Source organism: Neolamprologus brichardi, chromosome 15 (assembly GCF_056152115.1).
Source record: "Neolamprologus brichardi isolate AB-2024 chromosome 15, ASM5615211v1, whole genome shotgun sequence".
Taxonomy (NCBI): domain Eukaryota; kingdom Metazoa; phylum Chordata; class Actinopteri; order Cichliformes; family Cichlidae; genus Neolamprologus; species Neolamprologus brichardi.
In genome coordinates, this window is record NC_142118.1 from 20,565,085 (window position 1) to 20,577,831 (window position 12,747).

The 12,747-nt window shown below is 36.5% G+C and overlaps 2 protein-coding genes across 7 annotated transcripts; both read right to left on the reverse strand.

Moving 5' to 3' along the window:
- Nucleotides 1-1,946: 1,946 nt before the first annotated feature.
- LOC118453520 (uncharacterized) lies at nucleotides 1,947-6,547 on the reverse strand. Of its 4 annotated transcripts, none has more exons than XM_087851946.1 (10): nucleotides 6,487-6,547; nucleotides 5,948-6,289; nucleotides 5,518-5,802; nucleotides 5,338-5,409; nucleotides 5,136-5,210; nucleotides 4,511-4,597; nucleotides 4,408-4,436; nucleotides 4,200-4,256; nucleotides 2,832-2,891; nucleotides 1,947-2,381 (listed from the first exon to the last, which is right to left on the reverse strand). In XM_087851946.1, the coding sequence occupies exons 1-10, from the start codon at nucleotides 6,545-6,547 to the stop codon at nucleotides 2,259-2,261; spliced, it is 1,191 nt and encodes a 396-aa protein (XP_087708072.1). In that variant the 3' UTR covers nucleotides 1,947-2,258. The 4 variants fall into 4 exon arrangements, with proteins under 4 accessions (XP_087708072.1, XP_087708073.1, XP_087708074.1 ...); XM_087851947.1 differs by lacking the exon at nucleotides 5,136-5,210 and adding an exon at nucleotides 4,862-4,871 and having other exon boundaries at nucleotides 4,511-4,589; nucleotides 5,319-5,409; XM_087851948.1 differs by lacking the exon at nucleotides 5,136-5,210 and having other exon boundaries at nucleotides 5,530-5,802.
- A 1,234-nt stretch (nucleotides 6,548-7,781) lies between these two features.
- Nucleotides 7,782-12,718, reverse strand: LOC148098454 (uncharacterized). Of its 3 annotated transcripts, XM_087851950.1 has the most exons (8): nucleotides 12,658-12,718; nucleotides 12,119-12,460; nucleotides 11,689-11,973; nucleotides 11,506-11,580; nucleotides 11,304-11,378; nucleotides 10,703-10,795; nucleotides 10,598-10,626; nucleotides 7,782-7,957 (listed from the first exon to the last, which is right to left on the reverse strand). In XM_087851950.1, exons 1-8 carry the CDS (start codon nucleotides 12,716-12,718, stop codon nucleotides 7,877-7,879), a joined length of 1,041 nt encoding a protein of 346 aa, XP_087708076.1. In that variant the 3' UTR covers nucleotides 7,782-7,876. The 3 variants fall into 3 exon arrangements, with proteins under 3 accessions (XP_087708076.1, XP_087708077.1, XP_087708078.1); XM_087851951.1 differs by lacking the exon at nucleotides 11,304-11,378; XM_087851952.1 differs by lacking the exons at nucleotides 11,304-11,378; nucleotides 11,506-11,580.
- Between the last annotated feature and the right edge of the window lie 29 nt (nucleotides 12,719-12,747).

The following is a 12,747-nucleotide window of genomic DNA, read 5'->3' on the forward strand; positions in this document are numbered from 1 at the left end:
GGGTGGGGGAAGAGGCATAATGTTTTTTGTAAGTATGACTAATGTATACTTTGACTACACACACAAGAACAACAACATAGAAGAAGAAGAGTGTTATGTTTACATACACTGCTAAGATGGTGAAGGGTGCTTTACAAGGGGGACTGAATATGAACATATACTCAGTTACCAGTAGGGGGCTCTGTGACTAATAGTGATAGAAGGATAGAAGAAGAGAAGTGTATGGTGATAGGTTTTGGATGGCTAACTACTGCTGAATACACGTTCCATTCTAAACCAAGCCATCTCCGTTCTTCTGTCGAAACACCACAAAGAGGGGGTAGTTTACTACACGTCATAAAAAACACAATCAATTATCTTCCAACTGTATCTTTCTGTTCTGACTTTAGAGTCCTTGTTTGTTTACTGAATCTTACTTTGGAGTCATACTGTTGTGATACTGGGGAGGAAAGGGTAAGGTGTGAGAGACTAAACCCTTACACACAAAACTTCAAAAATCATGTGCCATTGTAGATAAACTGATCTACAATGTGTCAGTAAAGAGTGACTTGCACTGCAAATCTGTTAAACCATTGCTTAACGGGCCATTAAGCAATGGTTTAACAAATTTCACTGAAAACTATAAATGGAATCTGGATTTAATTAGAACATCGTAGTGTTGGATTAAGTGTGGGAAACACTAGTATAAGGTGTCTATGGAACAAATCTCCTTTAACATTCACAGTGACTAAACCAGCTGTCTTATCAGCTGTTATATTTTTTAAACTTAAAATAAACCCCTGAAATTATAATTTGGTGTTTTAAGTCACCTATTAAAAACACGAGTCAACACTTCTTTCTTTCAGCAGCATTACTGAAGTGACTCTTTAATGATGCTTCATATCTCAGTCTTTATGATGGAAAAAAAAACATGTAGATGTCTGCACTGTCACTGTCATGAAAATATCCAGAGCCAGGGTTCAAGCTTCCTCTTCAATTATCATTGATCATTAATATGGAGGCCATAGAGCGTGCGCAGTGGGGACCGCGTGGCCCGGAAGTGCCACTTTTTTGGATGAGCGAACGCGCGTGCATCAGAGTGCATGTGTGCGTCCTCGTACGTGCAAAAGGTGCCCTTTCTGGCGGTCACTGGTGGAGGTGTGGGGGGCATACCTCCCACCCCCACCCCCAAAGGTGCCCCTTATATTCTTCTATTGTTAAAATATGTTATGAATACATAGAATAAAGACATTTTCCATTACAGTGGTAAAGTGTTATTGCTCATCAAGTCAAGCTGTAAAATCAAGAGGGTATTTAGAAGTCCTTTGAGAAAATTCTTATGCGTATCAGAGCTATTCTATTGGGATAACAGAGACTTACAGAATGTCAGGTGGTTTTCATGCTAGTTGTAATAGTGACAAGAGATTAGTAGTATAAATTTGTAATAAAAATAATAATAAACAAATGGTTTACAAATATGAATATTTATTTATGTGCAGAAATAAAATGGAAAACAGTAGACTTAAAAATTGCTCGTATTAAAGTGTAATGAAAACAGAATTAAGAACTGAATGTGGAAGGAACTAAACAAAACTTAAAGAAGAAACCCGAATCACAAGATCCAACAAATGATCAGGGAAAGATAAAGGGAGGACAGGACTTTATATACATTGATGACTAGTTGAGGTTTAGGATAAACACAGATGAAGACAATATGGGCAGATTGAGAAATAACAAAATAAAAAGTAGGACTAATGCGAGACATGAAAGAAAAGTAAACTTCAAAGTAAAACAGGAAATAAAAAACTAAAGCTAAATTAAACTGAACAGCAAGCGTAAGCAGGGTTTAAATTACATTTCAACCTCCACATGTCTTCTGCTGAACTAACCAGGAACAACTTTTTTTTGTTAAGTTGCAAATATGTTAATAATGTACAAATGTTAGCAGAAATGTTTTTTGTAAAATATAAATGTATAATCATTTAATATAGTATCTATACGAGGCTTATGTGTGTACATTTAGATATTCACACTTGGATCACATTCTGGAAACACACTGGTCTGATTTCACAAAGAAAATAAAGTTTCTATTTACATTTATTTATATAGTTTTAATGTAAGGATATAAAAACGTGGTTCTGGATTTGAAACCAAATGTTTGTTATAATAATGGTATCTATCTAATAGTTTATGTTAATTAGCATGTTGCTATCAATCTGTTGTATGCAAACACAAAATTAGTCTTTAACTTAAATGTGAGTCCTTTTTGTCAACTTGAACTATGTGACTGGGAAACTGACAGTAGAGTAGAGGCTGCTGGGATCAGCAGTGGCTGCAGCAGAAGAGGAATGAGCCTTCACACTGCTGTAGGTCACTGCATCACCTTCATCATCACCACGTACCTGGAAAAGTGACAAAACACTGTGACCCTGAAGTGGATAAGCGGGTCGATGGAAATACTGAAAGGGCGCTTAGAGATCACATGCTTCTGTGTTCAATACATTATTTTTAGTTTCAAAGAAATTGTGGATCAAATATGATGGATTTTTTGTTTGCCCATGCTCAGCCTCTCCACCAACCTCTATGAAGTTCTGTTTTGCAGTTAACAAGTCGCCCATTATATGTTTTGTAGTTACTCACATGATTACTGCAGGAGGACTCAGTTAACTATGCTCACATCAGCTAAATAATCCATAAAAAGTCTGCATGGTGTAATAGCTGATGTATAGCCCTTGACCTTCAGAGGGGTTATGCTCTCTGTGAGCTCTTGTTACTGATGTTACTGAATAAATAAAAAAAAATATACAAATATAGCAAATAAAAAAAAATAATACACAAAGACAAAACCTTACCTGAACTTTATTCGTGGTCTTGGTGTAGCTGATGGTAGCGTAGGAAACTTCAGGATCCGCCTACACAGTGAAGACGAGAAGATACATGGACAACAATGATGAGATGATTATTATTATTCTACCTAACATTATTATTATTATTATTATTATTATTATTATTATTGTAGCTTATAATAGAAGGCAATAACATGCGGTAAGAAATGCGTTTTGTTTCATTCTTTGTGCAGTGGAGCTGAATCAGCCTGTTAGAGAAGATAGCCAGATGTGGATGCCCAGATACTTGTACCTCCTCCACCACATCAACATACTCCATATATCTATTTTCTTCCGCTTATCTTTATCAGGGTCACAGAGGGGCTGGAGCCTATCCCAGCTATCATAGGGCGAGAGGCGGGGTACAACCCAGAGAGGTCGCCAGTCTTTCGCAGAGGAAACAGAGACAGACAGACAATAATACCCTCCCAGGATAAACACTGGTTATGTAGCCATCATCTTCCTTCTGAAGTCATTCACCATCTGTCTGCTCTTGTTCACATCCAGAAGCAGATCAATTCTCCCAGACCACTCCTCAAAATCATTCATTAGTGCTCTGTGCTGTTACAATTAGTAATACTTCAAATACTTCAAACCACTGTAGAATTGTCAGAGTAAAGGTGTAGGTGAGTTGGGTGGCATATAATCCAGATCCTGAGGTTTACAAAGTGGGCGAGGAAACTCGATAGTTGTTAAGCTCTGATGGTGTTAAATAGGAAGTGGACAGGAAGATTTCCATAACACTGAAATCTTGTCCTACTTCAGATTCATGTTGTAAATGTGACTCAGGATCACAGACAGCTGGATAGCACAGGTCCTCGGTGGCTTTGCTTTTATGTAGTTTCTCCAGAAGTTTCCTAATCTGTTCAGAAGTCACAGCCAAGCAGTGGGTGTTTCCAACTACACCCGTAGGTCCTCAGTTCCTCCATTTCTGCAAATCTGAAGGCTTACGTCTTTGTATTAAGTCGTTTTTTCAGGTCACAGTGATCCAGAGCCTGTTCTTCTGAGTGTAGTATACAGTCCTGGCTAGTAAGATCTATTCTATGATGCTGCCAGTCAAAAGTCCTCTCAATGTTCACTATATACACTGCAGTCTCTGAGGCCATGCTGCTGGCCAGCATACACAGCACAGCACCATGGTAACAGATATCATCTGCTATGTGTCTCACAGAATAACCACTTTTCACACATCCTTTATTATTTTATCATCCACTATATGAACAGTATAGTAATACTAGCATCAGACTCTCACTGTGTGTCATGCATTTACATTTAGAGAACACATAAAAGAAGAAGTGGTTGTAGCTCTGCTCTGGGTGTCGTGTGTAATCTCACCGAGTCCTGACTGGTTTGAGGAGCAGACCGAGTCTCTACAGGGTTTAAACTCAGTCCCTGAAAAACAGACATAATCTGGTTACATCAGGTGGTAAACTGTGTCTGTGAAGGCAGTTTAGTTCTTGTTAACACCCCTCAGAGATGATCGGATTTGTTGTTCATTTAATGTCAGTTGAAGAAACATTTAATTTTTTATAGGAAAACTCACAGCATCTTCATCCATCTGTGTTTTGTTTCCTGTAAAGACACAAAAAGTCAATTCTAACATTCACTTCAAAACTTATAGAAGTTTTATTTGTAAATGTTCTCACCTCTAGCTCTCTTCCATCTGATGAAAAACACAACAACTATCAAGAGTGAGACTAAGCCCACAGCTGGAATGATGAACCACTGGATCGCTGGCAAAAGGAGAAAAACAAAAAGTCTCTAAAGCATTTTCTAGTTTAAAACATGGAAAATATGGCTAAAGTGGCTGCTGTGTTTAAAAAGACAGCTGGTATAATGTTAGAGACATTCACTTTCATTCACATTATGTGAACCAAAGTCAGTGTATTTCTATCCACAAAAAAAAAAAGAAAATCCCATGAAAAGAAATATTTGAGTTCAGACGTGTGATTTTTCTCTCAGACAATGATTAAATGAATAAATATATCTCCACCCACAGCTATGATACTCAGAGACAAATATTTATGTTTAATACAAAAGTGAAAACATCTTAAATCTCAAAAGTTTCCATCTTATGTTTCCTGTAGGATACATGTCTGACTGTCACTCAGCTAAATGTACATAAATGTAATGAAATGACTGGAATAAAAATAAAAAAAAAACAAAATAGAAACATAAAAAGTAAAATATATTTTACAAGTAAAATATATTTTACTTTTTAACTTTTATTTGATATTTTTAACTTAAACTGCAGACACATGGTTGAGTTACCATGTGTTGAATCTCCTGATGATTTGTTGTTTGGTATCGTGTTTTCATTTTCCACAGTTTTTGCTGTTGTATCATCTGAAATTACAAATTTTAAAAAAAGAGAGAGAATGTATTTTTCATGTGCTGTAAATCATATTAAAAGGCCACTTTGAACTGAAAAATAAATAAATATCTTTGGTAAACTTAGTTTTAGTAACATCACCTGATTTTAGAAGCGTCTTAATTGTTTTTTTGTCAGTTTTTCTGGCTGGTTTCTTTGTTGTTTTTGTGTCACCTGAATAAATGAAATAACACAACATAAAACTTTTCCATGTTTTTCATCTGTTGTAAATTCAAGCTTTAGCTGATTTTAGTCGTATTAAATAGTTGATCATGATCTCACCTGTTTCCTCACCTGAGGTCTGACGGCTGAAAGTAAACAGCTGCACTTCTCCTGTTTCAGCATCAGTAACTTCACACTTCAGTATTTTATGACGTGATGCGTTTAAGTAATGATTCTCCAGAATAGACACAGTGGCAGCGCAGTCAGTCTGTGAAGTCACTAATTGTTTGTTCTCTTTGTTCACAGCTTGACCTCCAAGCAGCCACTTCACTGTGTGATGACACTGTTCATATGTCACCACAGAGCAGCTTAATGTCATCTTCTCAGTGTCCTTATGTTCAGTCACTGGTGAACATAATGTAACAATGTGAGACACAAAAATGTGTATTAGGACACTTTAACTGATTATTTCTTAATTATTATAATTATGATTAATGTTTTTTGTTCCAAGAAGAGTTTGAGCTAAAACTATTTTGATGTAAATACTCACAGGTAATAACAGAGAGATGAACCAAAGACTGATGAACCAGAGTATGTTTAGATGGTGTTTCCTCGACTTTGTATTGTCGACAGGAATAACCACCAACATCCTCGACTGTGAGAGTCTTTATAAGCAGAGAACAGTTTGCTGTAACATTCAGTCTGTCGGATTTAGTTTTAGCTTCTTCACCAATCTGTCCAAGTTTGATCAGCTCTACTGTTGTTGGTTTGTTTCTTGAACCAAAGGTCCACGTAGTCCCATCACAGTTATTCTGCTCATTTATCACATTCACACAAGGCAGAGTGACGTCATCTCCAACTCTCATAAACATGGAGGCTTCATTTACAGATACTGTTGAGAAGATTGAAGAGAAAAAGGAAAAATAAATTAGAATACAGCAGTTTTTACAATCAGAGTGAAGATCATTTCAGACACAAGTTTATAAACAGAGCCCGATCAGCTGTCTTATTTACTGTAAAGGTTGTTGACTGTAATGATATTGATAATGTTTAGATTTACTGCTATTTAAATGTTTCCTGTATTCTTACCTGTGATCTGAATCATCAGCATCAGACATGAAAACATTTGAATCCATCTGAATTCATCCATCGTGCTTCTCTGTCTCACTTCTTTCTTGTTCTCGATCTCGACTGTCACACCCTCTGAACTGTTGACTCTTTAAGACTCTTTGTACTTCCTGTTATTTGTCGGATGTCACATCTTCACCACAACTTTAGTAATTATCAGTTCTTTCCCTTTTTTGTTGATGTTTATGTTTCATAGAGAGGTTCATCAGCTATCTCTGAAATTCATGAATGCATTTTTTATAAAGAAAAACTATTGTAAAGAGAAACGATAAGAAAACTCAGCAGGTGCACATTGTGTCTATTTGTGACAATGACGTGTTTGACACCATGAAAATAAAAAGATGACCGAGGACTGAATGTGTGAAGATTGTAAAGATAAATGTTTCCATCCTCTTTGTTTTAACAGAGCTTGTTAGAAAACAGACAGCACATAAGAACAAACAGTCGAAGCATCAAACTCCTTCATGTTGACTGATGTCTAAGAGATAAAGATATCCAACTGCAGCTATAGAAAATACAGCAGATGAGATATTTTAGTGGACTGAGACCCTCCTCTTCCTCATTGTTAACATGAAGTTATTTCTTTCTGAGAGCTGAAGAGGAAGTGTTTTTGTGAGAGTGAAGGAACTGCAGCAGCAGCAGAGCTTTGGATGCTTGACTCTGTAATAATGACCAGATAAACATCAGAAACACAAATGATTAAAACTCTGATGAAGCCTCTGATTTGGACCCATTTTCTCATTTTTCAGTTTGTCCGTCTTTGACTCGTCTCGTTTCCCCAACCACTAAATGGATCTCTCTCTTCTCTCTCCTCTGTTCTAAAAATGAGTTTGGGGAATTACAATTTCCTCTCATCATGGTGCACTAAGGATATTTGATATTTTATGAGTCACAGTCAGGAGGATGCATGACAGAAAATGAGGAGGCACAAATGAGAGGAATGAGAAATTCCCTGGGAGATGCAGGTGTGATTATCAGGTGACTGTACAGAAAGTGACAGACTGAGGTCCTCTGGTGGACAGAAAAGGGTACTACATGAAAAAAGAGCTCAGCCCTAAACTGTGACAATTAATTATTTATTTTGCATAAATACAGTTTCACCTGCAGCAAACACTGAAACTGGATAGAAATTTGTTTTAATATTGAGATCAAATTATCATAAACAAAACAGAATATTTATACAGATTCTAAAGATCATTAAACACACGTTATAAAACGTACATTAAAATACCATCACACACACACGCGCGCACACACACACACACACACTAAAATGGACTCATCATATTTAAGATATTTAACGTGTAAAACCAGATGAGATGATACTGATAACATAACAGCAAGTCTTTGATCAGTGCAGTCTGATAGAAACAGCAGAGTCTCCCACATTTTCATAGTTGACTGGAACATCTTCATCTCTATCATAATGTACCTGTCAAATAAATTATTATTAGTCCTTTATTTGTCCAGGTAAAAATCTCATTGAGATTAACATCTAATTTCTAAGAGACACCTGGCATCATGGCAGCAAAAGTCAAAAGTACATGCATCACATAATTACATAACAATTAAAAAAACACAATATTCCTACAAACATGTGAGGAACATACAACAACAGATCATTAAGAGTGACATTAAAAACAATCACATTGACTAAAAGAGTTATTCTCTCCTTTCTTTAAAATGGACTTAAAACGTAACCATTTCTAACATTTTCAGTTGCGTCTGCAGATCATTCCAGGAAACAGGGGCAGCAAATTTAAAAGGCTTTTTTCCTAATTCTGTTCTGATTTTCAGGGCAATCAATTGTATGATATTGTGGGAACGATAGTGGCTGCTATCATAATGTTCCTGTCACATAAACAAAAACAAGATAAAATATATCAGATTGGATTTAGACAAATACATTTTCTTTTTTTTAAATCCTGTCTTGTCTGAGAGCTGAGATTCAGAATCATGATCTGAATGTGATGTTGTGCCAAACACATTTGCTTCTCCAACATGAGCTCTACAAATTCTTTACAAGCTCCTCTTGTTTTTCTGTTTCCTTGACCTGTTCATTTATTAATTTCTGTTAATTTATTTCTGTTTTTAAAAGATATGTGTAATGACACACCTGCCCCCAAAGGCCATTATATGGTGCATGGTGATATGTCATTAGCTGCAAAGATGTAATTAAAAAGGAGGGGTGGGTCATTGTCCAGTACAGCCAGCAACGACACATGAATGGCCCAACCCACTGCTGTCTGTGCAGCCCACACCCCCCTCCTAACACACACACTCTTCATGGACTGCATGCAACCACAGTCATTTTCACACCTGACAACAGACACACAAAAAAAGGACCCCCCCTGCCCCCCCTTCCAAAAAAGGGCCTGCGGGCATTGAAGAGCCCCTGAGACACAACCAGGACATACTGATGCAGGCCAACCCACCCAACAGAGTGAAGCAGCCACGGGGGGCTTAAACCACTCCCAACCAGGAAGAGACCCAGCCAAAAAACTGGGCAACCCAGGGAACCAGGGCTCCAGGCCCTGCAAGTGGAAGAAGAGCCCAGCCGCCCAACCAGGACCTGCAGCCATGAGCACAAAATGCAGCACATCGCAAGACTGCAAAGGAGTACCCACCCCAGCCCTTCACCAGCACCTGAGGACGTCTATGACAGGAAATTTACATGATTAATAGATTTAATTTTTTATTTAGAAATATCAACATTGTTGTCATCAACATGACACATATGAATACAAATTATTTATGAACAAACATGATCTATTATGTGTTTGCGTATTTATTTATTCAGTGCATGTAGGTTGGTTTTTGTTATTTTATATTTTCCTGTTTTTTAACTAGTTCATTTATTTCAATTAATCAACTTATTTGTTTGTAACCAGGTTAAAATGGTCATTTATTAAAATATGTTATCATATTACATATTTTTAAAATCCGTCTTAAAATTTATAATAATAATGGTTTAAGTCTTTAGAAAAAATTGGATTACTTTTAAAATGAGTACAATGTGTTTAATAAGTTTGAAAGAGCATTTCCATTATATATGATTTATTCTTACAGGTATCCTGTTTATTATGAAGAGCTCACGATTGTAAAAGGCACTGAATGTGGTTGTGATCAGTAGCTGACTGTGAGAATTTGTAATGGAAAGTACGAGAAGTTTGTAGAAGTGTGTATGTATGAACTGGAGTATCTGCTTAAAATCCACCGAGCAGCTGCTCACTTTAGTTTTAGTTCCAGATCCCTCGCCATCTTGGAGATGCTCGCTGACCTCTCTGCATTCCTTCATACATAACTGGTATGATCTGGTCCAATTTCAAATACTGTTCCAGATCATTTTCTAATAACTTCATTTCATTGTCTCAGACACAGATGATAACTGGAGACATACAAAGCTATAAATAAAGCTACAGTAAAATCAGCTCGTGGCCTATAGAAACCATGTCCTCCACCCTCTGGAAACATGGGACCACAGAGCTCATACAAGCAGCATAAAAATGACGTCTACAGTGAGTCTGAGTCTGACAATGAAACAACGTCCACAACCAAATTTGGACTATAAATAGCCTGTACACGGAGACCCTACAGATGTCAACACTTGACGTTTAGTAGACATCAGGAAAAAGACGTCGCCTGGCGTTCCAAAACAAGCCTTCAGTGGACTGACGTGTACAAGACGTCACTCTGACGTCACCTTGCGCAGTGGAGTGAGGCGCGTTTTGTTATTTTGTGATTTGTTGTTCAAATTCTTTTGCTTTGCATCCTGCTGGTTTTCTTTCAGTGTGTCAGCTGTTGGGACAAGTTTAACAACTTTATCACAAATATTTAATAATAATTTCAGTGATAATTTAAAGGCAGATGACAGCATCAATGATCCACTTTCCCAAGACAAACCCTCACATGTGGGGTTCAAACCAACAACCTTTCACTTCTGACTCTCAGTCCTCTGCTGAACCACATTTCGCTCAAAAAATTCAAAATAATCTCTGAAATGTTGTTTACAGTATCAGAAATAAACATTTAGAAGTTTTTGTTATGTTGGATTACTGAGTTTTGTACTTACTGTGTTTTCATCCATCTGTGTTTTCTTCCCTAAAATAAGAAGAAAGTCAATTTAATATTAAAGTGAAAATTCAAAATCATTCAAACTTCTCATGATTAAATTTACCTTTAGTTTTTGTCCACATGTTGACTGTCACAGCTGTTATTAAAAGTGCTGCCAATCCCACAAAGACAATTATGAACCTCAAAGATACAAAATCTGAAAAAAGTGAATCAAAATGGCCCAGTTTAAAATATGGAAAAAGGCTAAAGATGGCTGCCATGTTGACACAGTCAGCTGGTGAAATGTTATATGAAGAGGAAAATACAGACACACATAATCAGAGACATTTGCTTTCATTTTACACTATGTGAACCAAAGTCAGTGTATTCCTGTCTAAATATCTGATGAACAGAAACATTTGAGTTCAGATATGTGATTTTTCTCTTAGACAGTGATTAAATGAATAAATAGATCTCCACCCACAGCCATGATACTCAGAGACAAATATTTATGTTTAATACAAAAATGAAAACATCTTCAGACCAAAAGTTTCCATCTTATGTTTCCTGTAGGATACTTGTCTGACTGTCACTCAGCTAAATCTACATAAATGTAATTAAATATCTGATATAAAAATATAAAATCCAAAATAGAAACATAAAAAGTAAAATATATGTTACAGTATATCTTTAACTTTTCATTTGCAGTCACATGGTTGAGTTACCATGTTGTGAATCTGCAGATGATTTGTTGTTTGGTGTCGTGTTTTCATTTTCCACAGTTTTTGCTGTTGTATCATCTGAAATCACAAATTTTAAAAAAAGAGAGAGAATGTATTTTTCATGTGCTGTAAATCATATTAAAAGGCCACTTTGAACTGAAAAATAAATAAATATCTTTGGTAAACTTAGTTTTAGTAACATCACCTGATTTTAGAAGCGTCTTAATTGTTGTGGTTGTTTCAGTTTTTCTGGCTGGTTTCTTTGTTGTTTTTGTGTCACCTGAATAAATGAAACAACACAACATTAAACTTTTCCATGTTTTTCATCTGTTGTAAATTCAAGCTTTAGCTGATTTTAGTCGTATTAAATAGTTGATCATGATCTCACCTGTTTCCTCACCTGAGGTCTGATGGCTGAAGGTAAACAGCTGCACTTCTCCTGTTTCAGCATCAGTAACTTCACACTTCAGTATTTTATGACGTGATGAGTTTAAGTAATGATTCTCCAGAATAGACACAGTGGCAGCGCAGTCAGTCTGTGAAGTCACTATTTGTTTGTTCTCTTTGTTCACAGCTTGACCTCTAAGCAGCCACTTCACTGTGTGATGACACCGTTCATATGTCACCACAGAGCAGCTTAACGTCATCTTCTCAGTGTCCTTATGTTCAGTCACTGGTGAACATAATGTAACAATGTGAGACACAAAAACGTGTATTAGGACACTTTAACTGATTATTTCTTAATTATTATAATTATGATTAATGTTTTTTGTTCCAAGAAGAGTTTGAGCTAAAACTATTTTGATGTAAATACTCACAGGTAATAACAGAGAGATGAGCCAAAGACTGATGAACCAGAGTGTATGTAGATGGTGTTTCCTCGACTTTGTATTGTTGACAGGAATAAAGACCAACATCCTCGACTGTGAGCTTCTTTATAAGCAGAGAACAGTTCACTGTAACACTCAGTCTGTCTGATTTGGTTTTAGCTTCTTCAACAATCTGTCCAAGTGTGATCAGCTCTACTGTTGTTGGTTTGTTTCTTGGAGTAAACGTCCATGTAGTACCATCACAGTTATTCTGCTCATCTATCACATTTAGACAAGGCAGACTGACGTCATCTCCAACTCTCATAAACACGGAGGCTTCATTTACAGATACTGTTGAGAAGATTAAAGAGAAAAAGGAAAAATAAATTAGAATACAGCACTTTTTACAATCACAGTGAAGATCATTTCAGACACAAGTTTATAAATAGAGCACGATCAGCTGTCTTATTTACTGTAAAGGTTATTGACTGTAATGATATTGATAATGTTTAGATTTACTGGTATTTAAATGTTTCCTGTATTCTTACCTGCAATCTGAATCGTCAGCATCAGACATAAAAACGTTTGAATCCATCTGAATTCATCCATCGTGCTTCTCTGTCTCACTTCTTTCTTGT

Excerpts from the sequence above, each read along its gene's own strand:
- LOC118453520 (XM_087851946.1), bottom strand. The coding sequence starts at position 6,547 with ATGGATGAATTCAGATGGATTCAAATGTTTTCATGTCTGATGCTGATG. Across the intron at positions 5,410-5,517 it reads GACCTCAGGTGAGGAAACAG|GTGACACAAAAACAACAAAG; the intron begins GTGAGATCATGA and ends TCATTTATTCAG. Across the intron at positions 5,211-5,337 it reads TAAGACGCTTCTAAAATCAG|ATGATACAACAGCAAAAACT; the intron begins GTGATGTTACTA and ends TTGTAATTTCAG.
- LOC148098454 (XM_087851950.1), bottom strand. The coding sequence starts at position 12,718 with ATGGATGAATTCAGATGGATTCAAACGTTTTTATGTCTGATGCTGACG. Across the intron at positions 11,379-11,505 it reads TAAGACGCTTCTAAAATCAG|ATGATACAACAGCAAAAACT; the intron begins GTGATGTTACTA and ends TTGTGATTTCAG. Across the intron at positions 10,796-11,303 it reads ATCTGCAGATTCACAACATG|ATTTTGTATCTTTGAGGTTC; the intron begins GTAACTCAACCA and ends CACTTTTTTCAG.